The 25895-nt window shown below is 59.6% G+C and overlaps 7 protein-coding genes across 7 annotated transcripts; 5 read left to right on the forward strand and 2 right to left on the reverse strand.

The window, feature by feature from the left end:
- Window positions 1-4553: 4553 nt before the first annotated feature.
- On the forward strand, window positions 4554-5363 carry CH63R_08600 (SIS domain-containing protein; the record flags this gene model as incomplete). Its single annotated transcript, XM_018303574.1, has 1 exon — window positions 4554-5363. The coding sequence occupies one exon, from the start codon at window positions 4554-4556 to the stop codon at window positions 5361-5363; it is 810 nt and encodes a 269-aa protein (XP_018155597.1).
- A 2081-nt stretch (window positions 5364-7444) lies between these two features.
- On the forward strand, window positions 7445-9511 carry CH63R_08601 (Major facilitator superfamily transporter; the record flags this gene model as incomplete). Its single annotated transcript, XM_018303575.1, has 3 exons — window positions 7445-8256; window positions 8339-8474; window positions 8597-9511. 3 exons carry the CDS (start codon window positions 7445-7447, stop codon window positions 9509-9511), a joined length of 1863 nt encoding a protein of 620 aa, XP_018155598.1.
- Window positions 9512-9793: 282 nt separating this feature from the next.
- Window positions 9794-11416, reverse strand: CH63R_08602 (C6 finger domain-containing protein; the record flags this gene model as incomplete). Its single annotated transcript, XM_018303576.1, has 1 exon — window positions 9794-11416. The coding sequence occupies one exon, from the start codon at window positions 11414-11416 to the stop codon at window positions 9794-9796; it is 1623 nt and encodes a 540-aa protein (XP_018155599.1).
- Window positions 11417-12897: 1481 nt separating this feature from the next.
- CH63R_08603 (uncharacterized protein) lies at window positions 12898-13890 on the forward strand (the record flags this gene model as incomplete). The annotated part of the gene is made up of 1 exon (XM_018303577.1): window positions 12898-13890. The coding sequence occupies one exon, from the start codon at window positions 12898-12900 to the stop codon at window positions 13888-13890; it is 993 nt and encodes a 330-aa protein (XP_018155600.1).
- Window positions 13891-16785: 2895 nt separating this feature from the next.
- On the forward strand, window positions 16786-19879 carry CH63R_08604 (Sodium/hydrogen exchanger family protein; the record flags this gene model as incomplete). Its single annotated transcript, XM_018303578.1, has 4 exons — window positions 16786-16923; window positions 17008-17091; window positions 17211-17540; window positions 17624-19879. The coding sequence occupies 4 exons, from the start codon at window positions 16786-16788 to the stop codon at window positions 19877-19879; spliced, it is 2808 nt and encodes a 935-aa protein (XP_018155601.1).
- Window positions 19880-21046: 1167 nt separating this feature from the next.
- On the forward strand, window positions 21047-23110 carry CH63R_08605 (Peptide-n4-(N-acetyl-beta-glucosaminyl)asparagine amidase a; the record flags this gene model as incomplete). The annotated part of the gene is made up of 1 exon (XM_018303579.1): window positions 21047-23110. One exon carries the CDS (start codon window positions 21047-21049, stop codon window positions 23108-23110), a length of 2064 nt encoding a protein of 687 aa, XP_018155602.1.
- Window positions 23111-23426: 316 nt separating this feature from the next.
- On the reverse strand, window positions 23427-25317 carry CH63R_08606 (C6 finger domain-containing protein; the record flags this gene model as incomplete). The annotated part of the gene is made up of 3 exons (XM_018303580.1): window positions 23427-24305; window positions 24423-24691; window positions 24834-25317. The coding sequence occupies 3 exons, from the start codon at window positions 25315-25317 to the stop codon at window positions 23427-23429; spliced, it is 1632 nt and encodes a 543-aa protein (XP_018155603.1).
- Between the last annotated feature and the right edge of the window lie 578 nt (window positions 25318-25895).

The raw sequence follows: 25895 nt of genomic DNA on the forward strand, positions 1-25895 counted from the left end.
TATGTGTGCCGTGAATCTCGGGGAGGGCGCCCCGGGTATTCCTACCCTCATGCCAGCCGGAGAAAATAAAGCAGAAACCTAAAATGATTACACCTTTTAGGCGTGTATGACGATCCGGCATGTGTTTGCCGGGACTCTCACATGCCAAACGACAACAACACGAAGGACCTGATGCACCCAGGCTACAGGGGCTGTCGCATCGTCGCATGTAATCTCCATGTTAGTCACAGAGAGAGAGAAAGGTCTGGCATGAGAACGTGGGAGAAGGAAAGACGATTTGGCAACATCCTCCTTGGTAGCAAAACACTCGATGGCTCTCGATAACAAGAGAAACCCCCTCCCTGCCTCCCTCAGCCATTACGCGTGGCGCAACTCCAGCAGAGCCCGGGGCCTTTGACGAAAATGGACGATGTTGGCGCCCGTCTAATGAAGGGCTATCCTTGTTTTCCTCTGGCAAGTGTACCGTCTGCCCGTGTGTCTCGCCATATCTTTTTTTCCCTTTTCTCTCAGTTTCACCCGAGTACCCGCCCGCCCCCCAAGGGCCACTCAACAACCCAAACCGCCCACATCCCGGCAACCTGGTTTTCAATCCTACAGGTACGGCGGAAAGCACGAAAACTTTCCCATCAGCGCAGCATTTGGCCGTGTCAATCATATCAATGACCGGGAGTCTACAGGTAGAGGCTGGTATGGGGGTCACGTCAGATGAACCGCTTGCCCGCGCGACCATTGTTGTGGCGGGTACCCGCGAAGTGGTGATTTGTCCGGTTACCTCGATGTGATATCTCGAGAGGCACTCCCCCCGGCCAGCACGCTATTCTGTTGCGTGGCCCCGTCAAATTAAACCTGTCGGGGCTTACAAGAAGCTCTGGCACTTGTGCTGAGCTAGGCTTCTAGCGGCCGTTACGGAGGGGGGGGATGGCCGGGGCCGCGTAGAACGTGCTCTGGAGACTGGACTTGGGGGGACCGGGAGGGGGGGTCTTGGGGGGTCCATTGCCCCGGTATTGAAAGGGAGAGAGAGACATGCTCCACACTTCATGGACACCACCGACATCTCGGCAGTTGGTGAGCGGTGAGAAGTTAACAAACACAACCTAGGGAAAGCTTGGTGGGAGATGCAACAGGACAGGCCCAGGGGAACAGTACCTGAACGAGCAGGGCGCGGCCGAGTAGCCCGTGTTGGCAATGCAATGCCGCCCATCGTACCCGTATGGTGGAGTTGCTTCGCCGGTGGAGAGGAGAGGAGAGCTTTTCTGAACTGGGCCCCCCGTAAAGAAGACACGCTGGGTTTCACACGGTTTTTTTGTTTCCTTGCGCTGTTGCCACTCCATAATAATTTCTGGATCCTTTGTTTTGAACTTCCGCAGAATCTCTCGTCGTTTGGGCGGTAGGTCCGAGACGGTTGGAAGACGGAGGGACGCGCTTGATGAGGTTCTGACTTGAGCGTTTCAGTCGTCAGCGAGCACACGACAGCAGTTGCATCAAAAGACGACGCCAGAGATCAGAAGAAAGGCCGTCCCGCACGGCCGCCGTCCGAGGGGACGGGGGGGCGGGGATGGATGGGAGTGGGAGCTCGTCCTGTCATTCAGCGATTGTCACGTCAAAGGCCAAAGGTGACGTGCAGCATATACGTCTGGCGTACGACACATGCTTGCCGTTCTATGCTCTATCTGCACTCCCAGAATAGTTCCCCCCAAGGGGTGGATGTGACTCGCTCTCCTTTCGTTAGTTCAGTTAGGCACACACACAGAGAGAGAGAGAGAGAGTCTCGGACGACCAAGTCCCAACAGGATCGGCCGGACCCATCGGTTCGATCGCTGGCCTGCATCGACCCCCGGTCCTAATCTGCGACCGAGAGAACAGGTGAGTTTGTCCGTGTTTAGACATACCAAGAGACAGCCAACTTCAAGTAAATCGTCTTCAGAGCAAACGCTAATTCATAACCAGGCCCCGCGCGTGCCAGCCAAGACAAGGCCAAGCCGCAGCAGCGGTGATCGCAATTGGGGTTTGTGTTCTTGTCCATGTATGCGGGAGTCCGGTATGGCTGTCTGTAGTATCGGCCTAGGCCTACCGGCCTGTGTACAGTACCTGTAGAGTGCTGCCATGCGTGAGACTCGAGTCCTTGACCCTACAGTACACTACTACGATGGTACACCGGTGCACCTACGTTGTACAGTTGCGCAAGCTGTCTCTTGAGGAGCAACCAAGGGCATTCCCTGACAGCTTCCAGTGGTTCCTATACATCGTACTATTACACTGCTGCATACGTAGTGCATGCCTGTACAGTCCGGCCAGCACAGACGGCCCCTCCCGACCAAAAGGTCGGGTTCAGCAAAGTTGCCAAGCGGACAATCAGCGCAGAACTAGGCCCTTGAACCTAGCTCGACTTAGTCAGAATGTGGTCGATCGACAACAACTGGACCGGAACATGAAACCGACTCTCACTCTCACTCTCACTCTCACTCTCACTCACTCTCCGACTCCCACTCTCCCCTAAGTACGCACACACACACCCTCTCTTCCTGCTTTCCCAAGGTCACCCTTCTGTGGCTGGTGACAGGTCAAGGAGGCTCTGCCATGCCAGCGCTTCTCGGCGCTAATCTATCGGTTAAAGCTGCCGAAACACAGCCCGGCCATCCACGTTGCGTCTTCCTCCCCTCTCTCCCCCCCCCTCCAGCTTGACTCCTCCCACACAGGTCAGTCAGTTTATTGCAGCCTTTCACCACCCATGGTCACCCATCCTCCACTTCCCGTGCTGGCGCGCAGTCCCTGCCCCCCCCCCCCTCTCTCTCTCTCAGTTCCCATATTGCGGCTCCCCCCTTTCGTTCACCTGTGCCCACCGGGGAGGGACCGGCAGACACTCGCTAGCGCGAGAGACAGCCCGTCTCCAGAGCGCCGTTTCAACAACCAAAATCGGGCCGCCGCCGCCGCAGGAGAGTGGTGGGACGCCGGGTTCCCATCCTAATTACTTTGCTGCCAGTCTTCCTTCCCTCTGTCTCTTGATTCGACTAAAGGGGGCGAGTTCCCAACGCTCTCGCCGAGTTCCGCAGCGGATCGAAGCAGAGGCGGTTTCAGATGTCACGAAGAAAGAAGATCAATAGCGTCCTTCTGGAAGCTCAAACAGAATAGGGAAACCCAAGAGAGCTCCGTCTGACTTCTCTCATCAGACGAGACGTAGCAGGTCAAGACCATCACAGCAACAGCCACAACCACAACCACAACCTACGAGATCAACACGGACGGCCCCCTCTAGAATTCCTATGCCCTGTGATGCACCGCCATATGCACAGCATGTTTGCCCAGCGCCCAGCTAGTATACGTCCAACGTGCCGTTCCCTTGGCGCCCAGCTCATGACCAAGATGACGCCCGAGGGCAAGATGAGCCGGCCGTTTGGAAACCAAAAAAATAAGGCAATATACAGGATGGAAAAGCTGTATGCGGGCATGCAGGGGGGAGGAGGTTGATAAGCATTAGAGTTTGGTCTAGTCAGATGTTCCAGGTGAGAGATCTGAGTATCTCTCTCTCTCTTTCTCTCTCTATCTCATCCAGGATTAGAGCCTAGACGGAGATGAGGTGAGTTTGGGGGAGATAGCCAAGACCTGCGGTCGCCCCTTACTCGCATATGCAGGTGCGCCGGTGCCCAGAGATGATATTCATGTCATGGCAAAGCACGGATAGTGCGTTGTGTGGGACCAGGACCTGGTCGGTGTGGCTTGACCGCGTCCCCGACAGATGAAGCTATACGTCCGACCATCCGAGGGGGTCGGGTCCCTGATTACGATATCAACATCGCGGGTCTCCCCTGGCAGCATCCGGCATACGCCTGGCTCCCCGAGGGCGCACGATCCCTCGCGTCAGATTGCCGTTGCAGAAAGGGGAGGGAGGGAGGGAAGTGGAAAGGAAGGGAAGAAGGGGAGGGAAGGGAACGGGATACAGACGGGTTTGCTTGGCCCGTTGTTTATTGTGGGCTATTTTTGACTCTGCGACTTCCTTCACCCTCCGAGTAAATGAAGGGCTCGTCTGTCTCCCCGACGGTGAAGCATGGGTTCACCTTGGGCAGCCATTGGTATGAAAAAAATTGACGGCAGATCGTCCGTGACGGGCTCGAGCCGGGGGCCTCCCTGTGGACCAAATTGAGGGACTCCGCTCCACGTCCAACGTTCAACTCTTCTTCGCTTACACTGGAGATATCGACATATCCAAGGTGTGTGTAATTCGAGGCTGAGAAGGCCCCTTTGACCAGTATTAAAGAGCGGATCTCCTCACCCCCCATATCTCGAATGGTTCATCATCATCATCAGCAAGATAGATCACCGTCACACTTCGCCTCACCACGGGTTCTTCTTTTTTTCTTCTTGTTCATTCTCCTTCAACAAACATCAACAGGGTTGATTCTTCAACAGCTCAGAGCGGGACTCCATTTTTCACTACTTCACTTCTCCAAAAACAAACCAAAAACGTTTCCATCTTTCTCCTCACTCTCTCTCTCTCTCTCTCTCTCCCCCACCCGAAAAAAAACAAAGACAAAAAGACATCTCATCACCTTTTCACAATGGTCCCTCCTCGTTCTGGATCCGCCATGGGCATGCGCAGCCGCGGCCCGGTAGAGCTCAACGTCAACCTCGCCAAGTCGTACGAGATCCGCGGGCCCAAGTCCCCCATGCCCAGATCCCCCCTGAGAGACGTCACCCACGAGGACCGCGGCGGCCGCGGTGGTTCGTACGAGGACCGCCTCGAGGGCGCCATCCACGTCCTCCGCACCGAGGCCAACGCCCTCATGGCGCTGACGCAGCTGTACGCCTCGGAGCGCGTCTGCCGCGACGGCTTCCACCGCGCCGTCGAGGCCCTCGTGCGCCACCGCGACCACCGCGGCAAGGTCGTCTTCATCGGCGTCGGCAAGTCGGGCTGGATCGCCAAGAAGCTCACGGCCACCTTCAGCAGCCTGGGCCTGCCCGCCGTCTTCCTCCACCCGACCGAGGCGCTCCACGGCGACCTCGGCATCGTCGGCGAGCACGACACCCTCATCATGATCACCTTCTCCGGCCGCACGCCCGAGCTGCTGCTGCTGCTCCCCCACCTGAGCCGCAAGTGCCCGCTTGTCCTGCTCACCTCGCCCACCTGCATGGAGACGTGCGAGATCGCCAGGCAGCGGCCCGACCTCATCCTGCTGCCCGCCCCCATCCCCGAGTCCGAGAAGGAGACGTTTGGCGTCTCGGCCCCAACCACGTCGACGACCATGGCCATCGCCGTCGGCGACGCCCTGGCCTACGTCGCCTCCAAGGAGATGTACCCGTCCGTCTCGTCCGTCTTTGCCAAGAACCACCCGGGCGGCGCCATCGGCCAGGCCTTCAAGACCAAATAGAGCGACAGTTGGGGGGGGATTTTGTGTGTTTTTTTGTTGAGCGGATCAAGTCACTTCTTCTGCTTTAAAGGGGCGGGGCGTTTTTTACTTGTTCGGGGTACAGGATCTCCGTCAGGCTGTAGGGAAACAAAGAGCTCATGCTGCTCACCGGGTGTTTATTTCTTTCTCCCTCAATCTTCTTTGTACATATATCTTGCTGGGATGAGTATCATTTTATCAGATCAAGCGCGTCTCTTGGGGATCACCGTAGAATTCCTCTCAAATATTCGATACCACAATTCAGACCAAAACTCTCATCTTGTTTGGTGCATACAAAACTCCGGGGAGTAACTCATTCTTAGTGAGTTGAATAAGCAAGAGCTGGAGCCGGACCAGTATAAACCAACCCCGATGTCATGATTATCACAAGGTCTCGAGTAAACCTAATCGAACTTGGGGGGATTTTCCCCACGTTGAGACATGTAGTACCAGTAGCTGTTCAACCTCACCAAGAACAGGAAGTAACAGTGATTTGCCAAGATGATAACCATATCATCCGGATGGACGTCGTTGCAGTTGCCTTCACGCTAATGCAGGGCAATGGCGAGACTGTCTCGCATTGACACGACTGCCACAGTAGCTTACTTGCGGTTGAGTGCTCAGCTTTCTTCTCTTCCTGCATCCTGATTGCCTGGGCCCCTCGTTCTCCGTCGTACACAACCCACGTGTATTACATTATCGCCTGCAGGAACTCCAGATCGGGATGCCACCCTCCCACCCAAAAGCCCCCAAAGCTTATTGCCGGTCTACGATGCCGACTGCAGGTAGGTAGACTTGCCCAAACTCCCGCGGGTCTCACCAGCAGAGAATCCCAAACGAACAAGTTTCTTTTGCGGAGCTGTTGCCACAGGCTGGTGGGATGGGGGGAAGGGGGGGGGGGGGGGGGGGGGGGCGCTTCACTTTGCTCTGCTTGCTATTCCTGCTTGCTTTCTTGCTTCTCTTGCGAGAGATCTGGGACTTTGGGACATCCACCTGCTTGTCACAAGCAATCTCCATGAGTTTGTTTTGGCTTCTGCAGCCAGACCCTCCCCCCCCTCATCTCTCTATCTCCTCCCCCCCTGTCTTGGACGGATTCAGTTGCAATTTCTCTCCCACACAGCCCCAGACGCGGCTCTCGCCGCCCTTGTCTTGTTCCCCCTGTCAATCTCACTTTGGCAGAGGATGGGATGCCATGCCATCTCGTCTTCATCCTTTCCCACCCCCCCTGCAGGAAGATCGCCCGTGCATATCCAGTAATCCATTTGAGTCGGGACCAAGGGCCGACAGGGGCTTCCCGGCAACGGGTCTAGCCCAGCATTCGCATTGCTGCGAACAGCGCGCGGGGGCCCACCGCATACATCGAGACGCGAGTCCCTTAAAATGGGTCTTGTTATAGTAACGCCCAGCCCGTCACGGCACGTGGGGTTTCGACGCGTAGTGACCGGGGAGGGCCTTTATGTTCTACTACCTGTATGTGCGTGCACTGCTTTTGCACGCCACTTCGACCGGTGGAGCCGCGAGGATCTCGTTGATTCAGGAGTCCTCAGAGAGATTAATCGTGTCTGGGTCTACCGCTGCGGCGACGCTGATCCGCGCCCAAGGAGACGAGACCCCCCCCCCCCCCGGTCGATCAACGGCGCCGGGGGGGTCCCTAACCTCGAGCAAGTTCGTCAGCCACCCGCGCGGGCTGGCGTCTACAACGACGTATGCCATGTGGGGAGGGGAAGTGTTGGGTTGGGTTGCTGAGAGTGAGACTTACACCAGACGTCAATTCATCCAAGACAAGACAAGACCATGCCTTGTCTTGCACACAGCAAGCGAGAACAGCGGCCCTCTCGGACCTCTTTGCCGTCCTGATAGGGTCAGTCCCCCGTCCTTGAGCGGGCTCGATTTCCCCTGCTACCTCTCTCTGGCTCTGCCAGTTAGTTTATCACTTCCATTGTTGACCGAATCTTTCCCTCCTTTTCTCACCGCTTGGAAAGAAGGAGAGAAAGGCTACATACACATGCCAGACCATACCCATACCATACCATACATAGCAGTATGAACCACCACTAACTAATATGTCGAACTATTTGCAAGTGCCTGATCCCGCCAGGCTGCAGTCCTCCCCTCTGAAGGGGCAGAAGCAGACCAGATTCGCCCCCCTCCCGCCGAGGCCTCCTCTGCCTCCTCTCCCGCCACCACCGCCGCTGGGCCGGCACTCGTGCGTGAACCCCCGGAGCTCGTGGATGCGCAAGAGCCAGCGCTTCCAACCGCCTCCCCCTTCCGGCCGCCTCTCCCGCCTGCCACGCCTGAGCCGGCTGTCGTACTACCCGGTCGCCAACGAGTACATCGAGGGCGTCTTCAACGAGAAGACGGCGCTGCCGCCGCGATGGTCCTTTTATGTGCCCGACTTCGACTTCGACGTCGAGGAGTTTGACAAGTACGAGAAAGCCGTCAGCGGCGAGAACGGCGGCGAAGGCGACGACGACGAGGACTACGGCGGCGTGCCCACCGCGCTCAAGGCCTTCCGCGTCGACTTCTGGGACGGCGACCCGGCCGACCCCAAGAGCTGGTCGACGGCGTACCGGGTGTTCGTCGTCGGCATGTTCGCCTTCACGACGCTGGCGACGGGCATCTACTCGACCGCCTACTCGAGCGGCATCCCCCAGATGTCCGAGGAGCTGCACATCACCAACCCGTCGCTGCCCCTGCTGGGCATCTCCCTCTACCTCGTGGGCCTGGCCCTCGGGGCCCTCATCATGGCGCCGCTGAGCGAGACGTTCGGGCGAAGGCCCATGTACATTGGCGGCCTGACGATATTCCTCGGGCTGATCCCCGTCGCCGCGCTCGCGACCGACTTCACCACGGTGATTGTGGCGCGTTTCCTGGGGTGAGTGTGCTTCCCGTTTTTTTTTTTCCCCTTGTACAAACCGCGCGCTGCTCCAGGATCAACATGTTGACGAAACGTGAAGTGCCGTTGCCGGAAGCGTCATGCTGTCCAACGTCGGCGGCTCCATCATGGACATCACCAACCCCAAATACCTACCCCTGGCCATGTCGGTGTACTCCTTTGGCCCTCTCAACGGGCCCGTCCTCGGACCGCTCATGGTAAGTAGCACCAGACCTCCGTTACGGGTATCATCATCATCATCATCATCACACAGATGGTGTAGAGGCAAAGGAAAAACAAACCCACCAAAAAACCCACAAAGACTAACAGTGTGTGACAGGGCGGCTTCTTGGTCGAGGCGTTCGGCTGGCGATCCCTCAACTGGATGTCCCTCATCTCCACCGCCGTCGGCGCCCTCTTCATCATGACCGTCCCCGAGACGTACCGGCCCACGCTCCTCCGCAAGAAAGCGGCCCAGAAGCGGCGGGAGGAGGAGGACCACCGGTACTGGTCCGACTTCGACGACACGGTGCCCATCCTCCGCCGGATCCGGACCGCCGTCTCGCGGCCCTTCATCCTCTCCTTCACCGAGCCCGTGCTCATGTTCTGGAACGTCTACATCTCCGTCATCTACGCCATCGTCCAGCTCGCCTACGTCGCCTTCCCCATCGTCTACCAGAACGAGCGCGGCTGGACCACGGCCATCTCCGGGCTGGCCTTCGTCGGCGTCTTCGTCGGCATCGCCCTCGTCCTCGCCACCGAGCCGCTGCTCCGCAGGCTCGTCAACCGCCAGCCCAAGAACCCCGAGACCGGCCAGGCCGAGCCCGAGGCGACGGTCCTGCTCATCTGTATCGGCGCCGTCCTCGAGCCCGTCGGCCAGCTCGCCTTCGCCCTGACCTCGCTGCCCGTCGAGGTGCCCTTCTACTGGAGCGTGCTGTCCGGCGTGCCCTTCGGCTACGGCTTCGGTCTCGTCTTCATCTACGGCACCAGCTACATCTCCAAGGTCTTCGGCATGTACGCCACGTCCGCGTCGGCCGGGAACCTCGTGTTCCGCTCCATTCTGGGCGCCGTGCTCGTCCTGGTGGGCAAGAGCATGTACGCCGCGCTGACGCCGCGCGTCGCCGGCATCGCGGTCGGCGTCGCCGAGGTCGCGCTCATGCCGGTGCCCTTTGTCTTCTTCAAGTGGGGGAAGAAGATCCGGCAGAGGAGCAAGCTGATCCGGACGTTGGAGGAGCAGGCGAAGAAGATGGCGTGATTTTTTTTTCTCTTTTTTATAACTCTCTCTTCCTCTGTGCCACGGAAGAAGCAGCCCGGAAAGATACCCCCTTTTTCCTTATGTCGATTAACTGAACAAAAACCCAAACTGAACTGAGCTGTGAACCCAGTCACCAACCATATTCCTGTAGAAATAGTTTCCTCCCATACCATGTAGTTAAAGAGCTCTTCTTCGAGTTAAATATCATCAATGATCATAAGAGATCTTTCTTGCGCGCGGTTTCGTTGATCATTGGGGAGTCGAGGCGGACTGACTGCTTTCTTACGCCGAACACAGCTCCAGCTTCTCTCTCCAGCACAACCTGACCCAGTCGGATTGGGATTGCGGCGGTGATGGAGGGTCTTCCTCGTGAAGCAGACAACTCTCCTCATGGCTTGGTTTCCTTTCTCTCCTGCCATCCTTCCAAATCCTGGTACGCAGCAGCTCGAGGGCGACAGAAATGTTCAGCATCGTGTGTTTAGCCAGCATGCTCTCCAAACACCCCTCCACCAGGCACCGCCTCGCACTCGTCGCCGCGCTCTCACACCCGAGCACGAACAGCGGCCATATCATCATGGTGGCAGCATGCGTGGCGATGGGCACAGCAGCGATCGTACTTGAAAGCTGCTCGGCCAACGCCGACGGGTGCTTGAACGGCCGTTCTGTCCGTAGCGTGCTCGGGTCGTTCTCGTCCGCGCGGAGCAGGAAAACCTGCGTCGCGAGGCCATGTGCCAGGGCTGCCGCAAGGCAGGCGTTTGAGTCCCTTATCTGGAGACTCCCGGCCGAGGCGACCAGGTGCTCGGCACAGCCCGGTTGATGTCGGACTGGCGGCAGATCTCGGCGGCAGAAATCGAGCGCCTCTAGTAGCCGGCGTCGAGACTGGACGAACTCCTCCGGCGTCACCCTTTTATTGATCAGGTCGCTGACCAGAGACGCCGAGTCCCCGATCAAGGGAAGAATGTGCGTCGAGTAGCCAAAGACAATGTCGGGACCCCCGTCGAAGGAGACGTGGCAGTGAGGCACGACGAAGTCTCGCCAGAACCGATGATCGAAGACCGGCTTCCTCGCGCATGGGACGCAGCACAACGCGTCGATGTAGGCCATCATCTTTGTGTTTATCGCAAGCATGGGAGTCGGCTGATCGACGTGGAAAACGCCGCCCTTTCCTTGTATCGCCCGCCGTCTCTCTTCCAGCTGGGCCTTCATGCCCCTCAGAAGGGGTACGATGGACGACGTAGGCGACCCTTGCATCACCTCCAGGCCGACCAGTGCCGAGGTCGCGGCGATGGCTTCCTCGGTCAGGTAGACCGGCAGTGTCTTGTGCGCGAAGGACAAGGCGGACTGCTTCACGCAGGCCACCATGCTGGCGAGCGCCTTTTGTTTCCTCTCGAGGACATCGGTCGGCGTAGCGATTCCCAAGGTGTGGAGGTGGGAGGCCCCGGCGGCGAGGACGGCCGGCAGGAGGACGGAGTTGTTCCTCAACACGAAGGCGAGATAGGGGCCGCGTATGCTGGCGTACTCGTCGGGGTTGGGGTATACCAGGTCTGGAAGGGACTCGGCCCAGTGAGTGAAGATGTAGACGTCCGACGAGGAGTGGAGGCGCGGGCCGGGGGACGGATTCCGTGGAATCGACGGGGGCGGACCGGTTGTCTTCCGACACCCGGCGGACGTCCTGGACGGGCCGACCGTCAACGAGCTTCGCGGCTTGATGATGCTCTTGACCGGACGTCGGGGATCCGGGTCGATGTCGCTGATCTCAACCCACTTGAGCTGGACCTGATAGCCGCTGCACGCTACGCCGCGACGGCCGCACTGCGTGCAGTACGGCCGCGTCTCGTCACACTTGATGCGGGCGGTTCGACATGTTCCGCATCCTGCTTCACGGTAAGACGGAGCTCGGCACATGTCGAGGGGGAAACGCCGGGCCTCGGAGCGGCCGTGTCCGGCGTGAGGCTGACTGACCCTTTCTCGAGCGTCTGCGGACTTCTTGAGAGGCCATCGTGACGCCAGTTCATGGCTTGACGCGGATGGTGTGTGTATAGTTTTGATAGGACGCCTCGGGACTTTTCAGCATGCGCCGCTGTTATAACCATAGTCTTCAGTTGTTCGTCACTAATTAAGCCCTGGCTCTGCCGACGAGCGACGGTTGTGGGGGATCGAGTATGGACAACATCGGTGGTCGAGAGTGTTTTCTTTGGTCGCATGAATCGTGATGGAACGCGACCTTGGTTCCGACGCCAGATACCTTTTTACCTCCGAGACGGTGGATTCCCAAGGGGTCGCGTCCAATAGAAACTCGGCAGGCGAGTCAGCCGTCTGATTCAATAGCAAGTCTCTGTCTGTATGCATGTACAATTGACACTGCTAGACATTGACAAGACAAACAAGGCTATTATTGTAGTAATCGGTAAGAAGGAAAGAAGGGAAGGTCTGTGAGAGAAAGTGATGGAGAGATTGAACTTCGGAGAAGACTTAAAAAGGCTGGTGTGTGTGGTTACAAACAAAAGACATGCACATGTCGAATTCTTTATGACTTTGTGATCCTGCGAAGGACTTCTCAGTAGTAGAACCGACTAACAGCATCTCTGCGGAATTAAGCCAACACAAGCTCTTAGGGTATTGAATACTATTGCCTTTAATGAATAAGTTATTCCGCACAGAGCTTGGGATGCTCTCTGAAGGCCATGTGTTGCGCGTAAGCTAGTTAAAAATTTCCAACATCTGTAAATTTAGCGAATGAAGAGCCGTTTGAAGCGGAGCGTCCACGGCCTTGAACATTACTTGCCTCTCGATATCAATGTGAAGTGGGACCGGATATCGTGGAATCAAAGCTCTCAAAGCAGAGATGCGGTACAAGTGCCGCGTCTATCATTAAGCGGCAACCGGCGACTTTGCCCTCACCTAAATGGCATTGCAAAGACATTGACGAGGCTTTATCGGACCCTTCAACGATGATGATAAAAATGAAGATTGCCCTGGAGCCACGGTACCAGTAATGGTGGTCAGATATAAGTATCTCTCTTCGTGTGGCTTCACACACACACACACACACTGAGACGGAGATCCTTCCCAACACAGCCCACGAGTCAGCACTAAAGTTGGCGCTAAAGACGTGTCCAGCTTATGTATCATCTCTCGTAATCAGCCGTGAGACCTCTCAAATAGGCATCCTGCATAGACACGCTGGAAAACGTCCCTTGTGCCACTTCAAGGTTCTCTCATATATCTGGTTGTTTCCCCCGCATCTAGAGCGAACGGCTTCTGCTCCTCACCACCAGACCGCCCGCTTGACTTGCGGAACCCACGGAACCTACAGCAAACCAACTGCACACACACACAAATCCACACATAAACACACACACACGACGAGCGTTGCATACACCGTCATGGACCGTGCAGGACTCCTTCAAACGCTCGCCTCGGCGGAAGCGTCGCCGAGGAGACCGATCCTGACCTACGTGAACGGCGACAACACCTGGCTCATCTCGATCCCGAGACCTGACGCCGGCGCGAGCGACGGCGGCGGCAAGGCCTTCTACCACATCCTGCTGGACCCCTGGCTCGGGGGTCATTCGGACAGCTTCTCCAAATGGGTCCTGCGCATGCGGCTCAAGCAGGACGCGGCGCTTGGCAGCATCGGGGCCATCGAAGACTGGATCCGGGACACGGAGACGGCGTGCGGGGGCGCCAAGGGGGCGGAGGAGCGGTGGTGGCTCGACGCGGTGCTCATCACGCACCTCAACGCCGACCACCTGCACGAGCCGACGCTGCGGACCTTTGACCCGTCCATCAGCGTCTTCGCCGTGTCGGGCGCCGCCGCCGCGGTGTCGGCGCTGAAGCATTTCGACAACGTCGCGGTCGTGCCGGACTTCGTTCGCGGCGAGACGTGGCCGGCCACCCCCGGGATGCCCGCGTGGCTGTCCGTCTTCCGCCTCCAGGACGAGAAGGGCGCATACCCGTACATATACCACGCCATGATCATCGGGACGTCGTCGTCGGCGGCGGCGGACGGGGCCAAGGACGAGGTGATCCTGTACACGCCGCACGGCGTGGAGCCCGAGATGGTGGAGGCGGCGATGAGGGCGAAGCCGGGGGCCGGCGTCGTGGCGATGTTGCACCCGCTCAACGAGTGCGGCGTCGGCGTCATCTCCAAGGGGGTCGCGAACGGGCTGAAGATTGAACGGCAGAACGGCGTCCGCCACTGGGTCAACACGCACGACGACAAGCTCCAGTACACGGGGATCCTGGGCTACTTCATGCAATACGGACGGAAGACGCTGGAGCAGGGGCTCGAGGAGGAGGCCAGGGAGAAGGGCGGGGAGCAACGGAGGCCCAACTACGTCGTGGTCGGAAACGGCGGGAGTCACATCTTGACTTGAACAAGAGTCCGTCAAAGTGGACGAGAGAGAGAGAGACTCTGTCTGTGTTGAGGAGCCAGCGATCATGTTAGTAGTCTTTTATGTGATTTTCTAGTGATAACAAATGTGCATACACCGCAGCAGAACGTCGTACCGTAACGCAACTCCACAACATATTCTGCGGATCGACAGCCCTAACTGATAAAACAGTTGCAACTCAAGAGACGCTGGACCCGTGATAGGTTACGAAGAAAAATAATTCAACATCAAAAAGATACGTTTGATAGCAACGGCAAAAGTTCTCCTCGACGGGGAATTGAACCCCGGTCCCCTGCGAGCTGTTGCTGTGCAATGACAAGCAGATATCCTAACCACTAGACTATCAAGGACGTTGTTGCTTGATGATTGCCGTGGAAGGGTTCGGTGTAGAAGAAACTAGATTCGGTGAGTGGAAGAAATGTAAGTGCAAAAGTCAAAAGAATCTCCTCGACGGGGAATTGAACCCCGGTCCCCTGCGAATCGTTTAAATGACAAGCAGATATCCTAACCACTAGACTATCAAGGATGTGATTGCTGAGCGATAACAAGGGGCACTGCCCTAAGTACCGCGATCCCACTGGAGCCCGATTTAAGCCTCCCTAAGCCCACCAAAGGCAAGGGTGAATAACATGTCATCATGTAGAAAAGTTGGTGCCGAATGCTAGGGGAGACTGACATTAGATCTTTAAGATATATATTGCCTGTTTTAGTGACGATTCGTCTCGGAAAAGTTCAGTAGGGACTTTGGCGATGCGGCTGGGCGGTGTACTATATCTGCTGTGCCGCAAGCACATGCTTCTCCCACTTCCTCCTTGTTGCATTGCATTGCATGCATGCATGTACACATGCTTGCCTGCTTGCTCACCGCAGTCGACAGTCGGGGCCAAGCTCTTTGCTTGTCTTGGCGACGTGCTGCCAAAGTCATCCGGGCGGTGGTTCTCTTGGCCTGGTACGTACGTCGCAATCTCAGTTGGGGATGGGAATCGGCGCCGTTAGGCTCGGGGGGCACAGCCCCAAAGTCAAACTTGAGGAAGCACTCTGTGGTGGTGTTTTGTCTTGACAGTAGGGAAGCCCTCGGGACAGTCGTGGGTATGTTGTCTGCTGCTGTGACTCTAACAACCCCCGCCCCAGGGTGCCCCCCTTGCTGTAGCTGTAGCTGTGGCTGTGTGCAGTTGGGGTCCGTCCCGGTTGGAATTGGAGACATCAACCATACGAATAGGCCCAACTTACCTGCAACCCGCCGAAGTTTCCCCCAAAAGGCGCCGAGTTTCCAAACCCGCCGAGTCCTCCCCCCCTAAAAGGCCTTGTTGGTTTTGGGACAACCAGGGCTCGATGACGCCACACAAGGGGCGGGCTTTGGGCACTCGCATTCTCTAGCTTACCGTCGGCCGGGCTGAGAGAAGTTGGAACACGGATGTCGAGAATCAACTGGCGGTTTTTCTTCTTCTTTTTTCTACAAAAACCCCCTCTCGTGAACAGACAAAGTCGGGCAGCTGACTCTGTGCCATGCCAAACCGGCCCCATTCTCCAAGAGTCCGTCTAACTTGTCCAACCATGAAACCACAGTCCGATGCGGGGGAGGGTAGTATCCACCTCGGACCGCAGTGGATGACAGGTCCAGACCCCCCAACTCAACCAAATAACCGGGAATCCAGGCTGCGGTAGTAGTAGTGGTGGTGGTGGTGGTGGTGGTGATAGAAGTGGTAAAACTAGAAGTGGTAGAACTAGCAGTGGTAGTGGCCAGCCGGCGCCTCCTCACACCACCACGACACTAGTCGAGACACGTCAAAGACCACGCGTTAAAGAGTCTAACAGAACTCCAAGAGTCTAACGGAACCTCAAGAGTCGATGTCGAATCTCAACTTCACATGGTACGGTAACGAACAAAACCCTTCCAAGACCGCGCTTTTGCGGTCCAGTCTGCTTGGCCGAAAAGCCACCGGAAAGGAGCGTGACCCCCTCTATCTCCCTCTCCATCTTCATCTTTCGTCGGGCCCCTCCCCGACGGCATTCCTTGGCAAGCGAGCTGGCTGATTTGGAGAAGGATTGGCCGTGTCCCGCCATCTTGGCTTTTTTTCCCTGGACCGAAACCGACTACGTGCTCTCTCGCCCATATCATATCACGCCGCCGTTGGCTTGTCAACACGCCGGCTTACGCACAGGGAAGCGGGCGTGATGCGGCTGCACATCACACGACGGGCGCAACCCTTCCCCAAATATCTCCCTCTCCCCCTCCCCAAGACCTCCCAAGCCACTCCGGGGGCATCTCTAATTCTCTCGTCGTGTTGATCGTTTGAATCCTATGGTGTATTCGTACAAATGACAGCCCCACCCTCCCCCCCAAGGAGTCCAGGACCCCTGGCGCCAACCCCAAGAGATGTGCAATCCCTCCCTTCTTGAGGTGTGAAGCCACTTTCCAGTCGCCAAGCCGCTTGTCTCTGACTTTCTCTGGAGGGGGGGATACGAATTCCAGTCACCACGGTGCCGAAGACGGAAAGGTCTAGATCCCACCATGGCGAGCCGCAGCAGCTCAACGGCTAAGCAGCGAAGGGAGCTACAAGACAGCTTCTTCTCTGCGGGGGGGCATGGGCCATGGGAGACGGGGGGATGTATTGTCTTAAACTCGCTCACCCCGCCGATTCCGCCTCTTGGATTTAAAGTTGGTTTGTTTCCTCTCCACCTCTTCCGAGCTGTTTTTGATTCCTCATAGCCTTCTTGTTCAGAAGGTCGAGAGAAAAACGCCGTTGAGGATATATACATCTAATTCCGGCGTCCTTCATCGACCCTCGCCTTGAACAGAACACACACACACACACATCGGACAATTTTACTCCTCTCCGTGACGAGGCAGCCAGTGCAAGATAAAGAACAAACATCATGTCGACCACGGCGGCGGCGGCGGCGACGCCCACGCCGACGGGCAACCGAGCCCCCTCGCAGGGTGGCATCTTTGAAGGGCTGGACCCGTCCGTCTACAACCCGTCGGACCCCATCATCCTGTTCATCATCCAGGCGGTGCGCAAAAGCCCAAACGAACCTCGCAAATGGGGTTTCCCGAGAGTCGCGCAGCTAACAGTGAGTGGCCATGCCGCTGTTTAGACCATCGTTATAGCCCTGACGAGGCTGCTGTACTGGCCTCTGAGCAAGATCAACGAGCCAAAGGTCATTGCTGAAGTCATCGCCGTGAGTATCCTCCTTCCTCTGTTCTATGATGCGTTTCATATGCTCCCTTGCGTTCCCATGAGTTCCTATAAGTTCCCCTGAGATCTATGCGTCAGAAAAGCTGAACCCCCGGCACGCAGGGCATCCTGCTCGGCCCGTCCGTCTTCGGCCGCATCCCCGGCTTCACCGACGCCATCTTCCCCGCGAACTCGATGGCGCCCTTCCGGCTCGTCGCCAACATCGGCCTCGTCCTGTTCCTGTTCCTCGTCGGGCTGGAGATCAACCTGTCGTTCCTCGTCGGCAACTGGCGGACGGCCGTGAGCGTCGCGACGCTCGACATGGCGATCCCCTTTGGCTGCGGCGTTGGGCTGGCCTACGGGCTGTACCACGAGTACAGCGACGACCCGGGCATCGCGCCCATCTCGTTTGGCGTCTTTGCGCTCTTTATCGGCGTCGCCATCGCCATCACGGTAAGAGAAACACTCACTCCCCTTCCTACTCTCCATAGCAAGTAACTCTTTGTCCCACCCTCCTCCAACTAACACATCACCAGGCATTCCCCGTGCTCTGCCGCATCCTGACGTCCCTCAAGCTCCTCAACACGACCGTCGGCGTCATCGTGCTCACGTCGGGCATCACCAACGACGTCGTCGGCTGGGTGCTCCTCGCGCTCTGCGTCACCCTCGTCAACTCGGGCGCCGGCGTCACCGCCGTCTGGATCCTCCTCGTCTCCGTCGGCTTCGCCCTCTTCCTCGCCTACGCCGTCCGCCCTTGCTTCATGTGGGTGCTCCGGCGCACGCGCAGCCTCGAGAACGGGCCGACGCAGGGGGTCGTGGCGCTGACGCTCGTCATGGTGCTCGCCTCGGCCTTCTTCACCTCCATCATCGGCGTCCACAGCATCTTTGGCGCCTTCATGGTCGGCCTCATGTGCCCGCACGAGGGCGGCTTCGCCATCAAGCTGACGGAGAAGATCGAGGACCTCATCGCCACCCTCTTCGTCCCGCTCTTCTTCGCGCTGTCCGGCATCAACACGAACCTGGGCCTGCTCGACAGCGGCAAGACGTGGGGGTACGTCATCGCCATCATCCTCGTCGCCTTCTTCTCCAAGGTCGTCGGCGGCACCGCCGGCGCCCGCATGAACGGCCTCGTGTGGCGCGAGTCCTTCACCATCGGCACCCTCATGTCCTGCAAGGGGCTCGTCGAGCTCATCGTGCTGAACATTGGCCTCCAGGCCAAGATCCTCAGCACGCGGACCTTCACCATGTTCGTCGTCATGGCGCTCGTCACCACCTTCGCCACGACGCCCCTCGTCATGTGGCTCTACCCGCCGTCCTACCAGCAGAAGCTCGAGCTGTGGAAGAGGGGCAAGATCAACTGGGACGGCACGCCCGTCGTCCGGCACGGCGCCGACGGCGAGGACGAGGCCAACGAGAGGAGGGAGCCCGCGACCAAGCTCCTGGTCTACCTCCGGACCGACGGCCTGTCGAGTCTGCTATCCACCATCTCCCTGTTCACGAGCGGGCAGGGGGGTGGTCCAGACTCGAGAAAAGCAGTCGTCGATGACAAGCCTCATCGGAGCGGAGAGAAAGGTCTCGTCGAGCAACCGGTGCACATCCCCGGGGACGGCGACGGCGGCGACGACGACGAGAACGAACTACCACCGCGCGAACTCCTGCGCATCCACGGCTGCCGCCTGGTCGGACTGACGGAGCGCAACTCGTCCGTCATGAAGGTCTCGGAGATCGAGGAGTACGCCGGCCACGACCCCATCATCAAGGCCTTCGGCACGTCGGCCAGCACCGCCAGCAGGGACGTGCTCGTCTCGGGCCAGATCGCCGTGGTGCCCGAGGACTCGTACGCCGGCACGCTCGCGGCGCAGGCGGCGCGGCTCGGCAGCGACCTCGTCCTGGTGCCCTGGAGCGAGACCGGCACCGTCTCGGAGCTGCCGTCCTTCTACAGCGCGACGACGCGGGGGAACCCGATCACGAGCGGCGACTTCCCGAGCCTCGTGGCGGACGTGTTCGAGGAGGCCAGGCCCGTCGCGGCCGTGGCGACGTATATCGACGCGACGCTCCTCGAGAAGGCGGACGAGGCGGCCGCTGCGGAGTCCTCCGGCGGCGGCGGCAGTGCCAGGAGAGCGAGGCAGCAGCAGCAGCAGCAGCTGACGAGGACCGCGTCGGGGGCCGTCAGCGTGTCGGAGCAGCAGCAGGACCCGTCGGCGGCGCGGTTTTTCTCGGCGGAGAGGCGCGGCAGGAAGCTGGTGCGCGTGCTCTACACGGGCGCCGAGGACGACCTGTTCGCGGTGCGGCTCGGCCTGCAGCTCGCGCAGAACGAGAACCTCGACGTGGACGTCGTCGACGCCGCCGACCCGGACGCCGAGGCCAACATGCAGTTCGTCCGGATCCGGGCCCGGATCCACGGCTCCGTCGCCGGCCGCGTCACCTTCAGCAAGCTGGACGGTGCCGCCGGCGCCGCCGGGAAGGACACTACCACGGCGGCCATCGTTGCCGGGCTGTTTGCCCTGCAGGCCGGGGAGAAGCGGCCCACGACGTACGTCCTCGGCCGGTCCGGCACGACGCAGCAGCAGCAGCAGTACCAGCAGCAGCAGAGCGCCGGGCCCAACACGCTCGGAGACTCGTCCGTCGTGGATCCGCGGAAGACGCTGGGGCCGGTCGCCGCCGAGTTCATCTCCGAGGTCCAGAAGACCGGCGCGGCCAACGTGAGTCTGCTGGTGGTGCAGGCGAAGCGGCCGGCCAAGGACCCGAACGCGATGCAGCGCAAGACGAGCGTGGATTCGAGCAGGGACTAGATGCCGGGCCGTGGTTTTGTTTGTTTGTTTTACAAGACTGAGCATGATATGATATCCCTCCCCTCCTTCCGATGGTTTTGAAATACATCTGATTGATCCATGTTGCTGCCCCCCACTTCCCAATGACCCTCTTCCCTGAGTGCGGGAGATGAGGGCATCGTCGCGATGGATCCTCCTCTTCAAATCCCGTTGCCCTAACGATCCACCCCAACGCACACATGATAGTCCCACAAGTTAGCTCGTCTATCATCCAACAGACGGATCATCAGCGCCGATGGTTTAGTGGTAAAATTCTCCGTTGCCATCCAGCAGCGTCGGGGAGCCGGGGGTTCGATTCTCCCTCGGCGCAATCTTTTGTTTTGTCGTGATGGTTGACCGTTCGTTCGACAAGGTGGTTTATCAATTTTTGGTTGCATAACTAGTCTGCGGCAGTTATAGGGGTTTAGAGAACGTTCTCCTCCGATCTGTAGTCTATTACATCCTTTCTTAAAGATTAGCAATTACAATACTCTCTCTGTTTTACAAGGCACTGGGTATAGCAGTAATAACCTATTGTGAATTGCAATAAGTAGTTCTCTCCTCTTTTGCAGCTTTATAATAGATAGCATGCTGGTTTGTATGCGAAGGAAGTTGCGACCTTTGAAACACGTCGGGTTGTCTCGGAATCGTGTACGAGAAGATTGTTGTGTTGGTATTGGACTTCCTCTCAGCGTTATGGATGAGCGAGCATTTATTTATTTATCCTTGGATAATGCTGCGTTATGTTTGAATATTCCAATATTCTAGCCATTAACAAACAACTAGCACAACAAATGCTGGGTTGATATCATTTCAACCACCATCCCCTCACGTCCAATCCCAAGGTTCCTTCAGTGAACTCACGCAACAGCCCCGGCCGAGTTTCTCTCCCTTGTCCAGGTGACGAGACGCTATGGCGATCGCATCATAGCCACTGTCGGCTCTGCCGCTTTGGGTGCTTTGGCCCCGCCAGTCGCCGGAATGCCGGGCGATATGCTCCCCCTCACAACCCCCCATCAACTACAACACCACTGCCATCCCCCTCCATCCATCCGTCTCCCTCGCCTATAGGTGCTTGCTTCACACACAAGACGACATCTTGATATCATCATCTCTTGACCTTGAGCTGGGCGACAGCTTGGGAACACCATGTCTAACAGCAACCGGCGGCTAGGCGGGCGGGGTAGCAACAATGCTCTCTTCTTGATGGCCCTTGCGATCGGGTCCCTGGCGGACCTGGTGTGCGGCACGCAGTTCCAAGTTCAGCGTCCTGGTGATGTCCGATATCAGGAGCCGGAACTGGAGATGCCACGGCCTCGAAAGGAGCATCCCCTGGCGCACATGGGACGCCTGGCATACGACATGGACGCCGCCGCCGCCGACGACAACCCTCCGTCCATCGCCGCGACGACGAGGACGAGGACGCCGCTGCTGGAAACGTTCCAGGTCGCCGAGCCGGTCCTCCTCCCGTCCGGCCCCGCCGCCGACGAGGCCGTCACGGTCACCCTCATGGACCACCAGTTCGCCAACAGCTACGGCAACCCCTTCGTCGGGACCTACGCGCCGCCCCGGGGCCTCGACTTCGACCACGTCGTCGTCAACTTCACCGTCGAGGTCCGCGGCCGCCAGTTCGACCGCTGGGGCAGCGCCTACCTCGGCGACGTCAACTTCTTCTCCACCTCCACCGCCGAGCCCACGCCGCGCGGCATCACCTGGACCTGGACCAAGGACGTCACCCCTTACCTCTCGCTCTGGAGGGAGCCGCAGACCCTGCTCTTCCAGCTCGACAACGTCGTCAACGACGTCTACACCGGCCTCCTGAACGCCACCCTCACGGCCACCTTCTTCAGGAGCCCCGTGCAGACGGGAGGCCAGCCGCCCGCCGACCTCATCCTCCCCGTCTCGAGGGCGACGGCGGCGGTGGCGGCGCGACGAAAGGCCGGGAACCCCAACACCGCCGCCGCCGCCGCCGCCGTCGTCGTGGCCGCCTCTGCCGGCTACTGGACGTACCCCGAGGAAGACGCCACCGCACTCCTCCGCTTCCCCCGCAACGTGAACCGCGCCGTCTTCTCCTCTTCCGTCAAGGCGCAGGGCGAAGAGGAGTTCTGGTGGTCCAACGCGCCGCAGTCCGCCGCCGCCGCCTTCGAACCGGACGTCGGCACCTACCCGGGCTACTCCCCGTTCCGCGAGGTCCAGGTCCTCATCGACGGCCGCCTGGCGGGGGTGCGCTGGCCGTTCCCCGTCGTCTACACCGGTGGCGTCGTGCCCCAGCTGCACCGGCCCGTCGTCGGCATCGACGCCTTCGACCTGCGCGACCACGAGATCGACATCACGCCCTGGCTGCCGCTGCTGTGCGACGGCGCGGACCACACCATCGGCCTCCGCGTCGTCGGGCTCGTCGACGACGGGGAGGCCAGCGCGAGGCTGTCGGACACGACGGAGAGCAGCTGGTATCTCGTCGGCAAGGTGTTCCTCTGGCTCGACGACGACGAGGACAGCGTCACGACGGGCGTCGTAGGTGGGGACGACGACGACCACGACGACGACGACGACCCGAAGATCGAGTTCTCGCAGACGCTCACGCGCAACGCGACGGGCTTCAACGAGTCGCTCGAGTACGCCGTCGCGGTGACGCGGCACTTCTCCATCACCTCGCAAGTGACGACGCAGAAGGGGAGCGGCACGGCGTCCTGGAGCCAGCGCCTGTCGTACTCCAACGCCGGCGGCCTCTACGCCCACGGCCACGGCGCCGTCAACACCTTCTCGACGACCGGCGAGGAGACGTCCGGGAGCCCCGGCTGGGGGGGCTACAAGAGGACCTTCTCGTACCCGCTGCACTGCAACACCACGACGTTCCTCCTCCCGCAGGGCAACCTGACGCTCTGGGCCCGGCTCGACCAGGGCTTGAGGCTCCACGTCCAGGGTAACACCGTCTACCCGACGGGCCTCGAGGCGTTCCGGAGAGAGGGCGGGGCGGGATGGGCCGGCAGCGTCGTCGCCACGGACAGGAACGGCACGGCGAACTACTCCCGGTACGCGGACAACTCGGTCACGTCGGGCGCGGGACGGACGCGCCAGGTTTTCCGGCTCCGCGGGCTCGACGGCGACGGCACGTACGAGACGCCGGGGACGGAGCTGTACTCGCGGGACGTCACCGCGTACAACAACACCGTCGTGGCCGACAAAGAGGTTATCGCGGACAAGGTTGCCTGAGAGAGGAGGTGGACTCTAAGACAGTAGCAAGTAACACTCATGTTTTATCTGGCTTGCTTTGGAACGGTAGTACAATGGCCTAGATGGAAAGGCCCCTTCGTTTAAACAGTTTCCTATCGGACACTCCTCAAGCTCGTATCGTGATCAAGACCCCCCCCCCCTGCCTGTCCACCCTCAAACGCCCACTGACTGGCCATACCTCGCATACGGAGTCACATAAAGGCCTTGATGTGCATTACCATGTCCTACCGAGTATCGAGCGCCAAAATCGCCCTCCGGCGAGGCCGGACGGGGCCATCGACCCAGCCGGCCGCGCTCAGAAAAGGGCGACCTCGACGTTCCTCCTCCGGGAACCCTCGTCGATGTCGTACTCGTCGTCCCGCAGCGCCCAGGCCTCGTCGAGCATCTCCGCGATGTGGAGGGCGTTCGCCGTCCTCCCGTACGGCTGGCACACGTCGGCCGCCCGGCGGAGATGGCGCAGCCAGTCGGGGTGGCGAAGCAGCGCGGCGACCTCGAGCCGGGCGGCCACGTACGGGTAGGTCAGCGAGTTGACGGCGAGGGATTGGGCGTGCTCGGGCCGGCCGCGCGTGTCGCAGAGCGCGTCCACGGCGGCCACGAGGCGGCAGAGGAGAACGTCTGTCGGCGGTATAGACACCATCTCCGGCGGAGAAGGGGCGACGTCTTCCGCCGTCGCGCCGCCGCCGCCGCCGCCGCCGATGCCACCACCGCCACCCGTGCTCCTCCTCCTTCTCCTCCTTCTCAGCTGGCGGCCCGTGAGGACGCCCGCGAGACGGTACGCCTCCCACAGGTGAACCTGCGGCACCTCGCCGACCTCGCCCGGCCAGGCCAGGAACGCCGCCTCGGAGGACGCGTCCTCGACGGTCGAGAAGATGTCGAGAAGGGACCGCGGCAGGCCGGAGACGAGCTCGACGCCGCCCCTCCTCCACCTCTCGGCCGGCGGGGATCCGGCGTCGTCCTGCCACAGATGCTGCGCCTGGCGGACGCGACTCCAGATGCCCAGCGTCAGCGTCGAGCGGCCACGGACGAAGGTCGGCATGTCCATCAGCGCCATGATCTCCAGGGAGAACTGCGCGTCCGGGTCCGCGAGGACGGGCGAGCCGTGCAGGGCGCCGCCGAGGCCGTAGACGGTGGTCATTAGCTCGAGGTGGATGGACCAGGGCGCGCTCTGGAAAAGCTGTGCGGGAAGACGCGAGTGAGTCACACAAATGCGAACTTGATGGCGCGAGGTGTGTGTTGCATAGGAGCTGTGCCGAGGCAGCAGGGAGAGGCGGGGGTGCGGGGGGCAACGTACGTTGAGAGTGCAGATACAGAGCCCGGCGTGCATGACGCCCACGTTCACCGTCCCGTCGGACGATTCCAGTTGCTTGCGGAACAGCGAGAGCCCGCGGACGTAGTACTCCTCGAACAACGGCGGCGGGCTGGCCGGGCTGGAGACGTAGAGGTGCGTCGCCAGCAGGATGGAGCAGAGGGCCTCGGATCTCTGTGCCAGGCGGCGGAGCTCGTCCCTGAACCCGTCGTCCCGGCGACCCGAGTAGAGAAGAAAGACGGTGGTTTCGTTGACTAGAAAGGGGGGAAGGAAGGGGAGGATGGATGTAAGTCATACGGTTGTGTTGGCGCGCGGGTGGGCATCAGACGCTCAGGATTCTAGAATTCGCATGCTTGGAAGAGGAACCCCCATGCTTGGAAACCGTGACACACTTACACTCTTCAAAAAGACGACGATCCTGCTCTGTACGACCTGGCGAGAGGGTTTGGCTTGGTGGCAGCTCCGGTTCCGGCCTCAGCCCAGTCCGGTCCGTCGGTCTCGGGCCGGCCGCGGACGACCCGGGATGCGCAGAAGCCGACGTGCCGATGCCATGATTGCGACTGGTGGGAAGAAATGAGCTCGGGGAGCTGTACTCGGAGGACACGCCAGGGCTTTCGCTCTCCCCGGCCGTTCGGTCCGGCGCCGAGGTCGTCCTCTTCCGCTTCGGTGGCTTCGGCGCATCGACAGCGACAGCATCAACGGGCGCCGGCGCGCCGGCAAAGCGGCCCCGCGACGCGATGCCGGAGCCCCATCGCAGGATGGTCCGGTACCCCCCGCACTCGACCCCCTGGCCGAGGCACTGGAGGCAGTCGGGCCGCGTCTCGTCGCACTTGCGGTGGCGGCGCTTGCAGGTCAGACAGCCGCTTCTGCTTCGCGACATGGCTTGTTGATCGTTGTGAGGGGGTTTTCAGCGACGGTGACGACGAGCCTTCCTGCGTCGCTTCAAGTAGTTCTGACGAGGAGGGACTACCTAGAGTCGTCGGATCGAGAGTGTATGTGAGGCATCGACGTGCAAACTCGCAGTCGTCGGTGCTGGCAGCGAACGATACGTCGGTGGATAAGAACCTGGCCCTGTTAAGATAACGGACAATCATGGTTTGTTCGTTCCAGGGTCTGTCATGCACTGGCGACAGCGCCGCAGTTAGCGGCGTCAAACAGAGTTGCTGCCGGTCCCGCTGACAAGGATGGACCGGGATGCCGTGCCGGCACTTGAGTTGAGTCAAGGCGAGGCGGGTGGGGGTTCGTGGAGTCCAAGGTCTCCTGGGCAACTGGGATGGGAACATCTCAAACCTTAAGAGAGTTCCACACAATGAGCAGCAACCACTCAAACAACTTCACAACTGACTGCAGTATTCCAATCCGAATGCCGTCTCGCTACCATGTCCCATGATCTCGGTTGCTCGCAGCTCGTGAAGCCGGGATGGATGATTGTGCTCAATCTGTAATATCTCATCGTAA

The sequence above is a fragment of the Colletotrichum higginsianum genome, chromosome 6 (genome assembly GCF_001672515.1).
Source record: "Colletotrichum higginsianum IMI 349063 chromosome 6, whole genome shotgun sequence".
Taxonomy (NCBI): Eukaryota; Fungi; Ascomycota; class Sordariomycetes; order Glomerellales; family Glomerellaceae; genus Colletotrichum; species Colletotrichum higginsianum.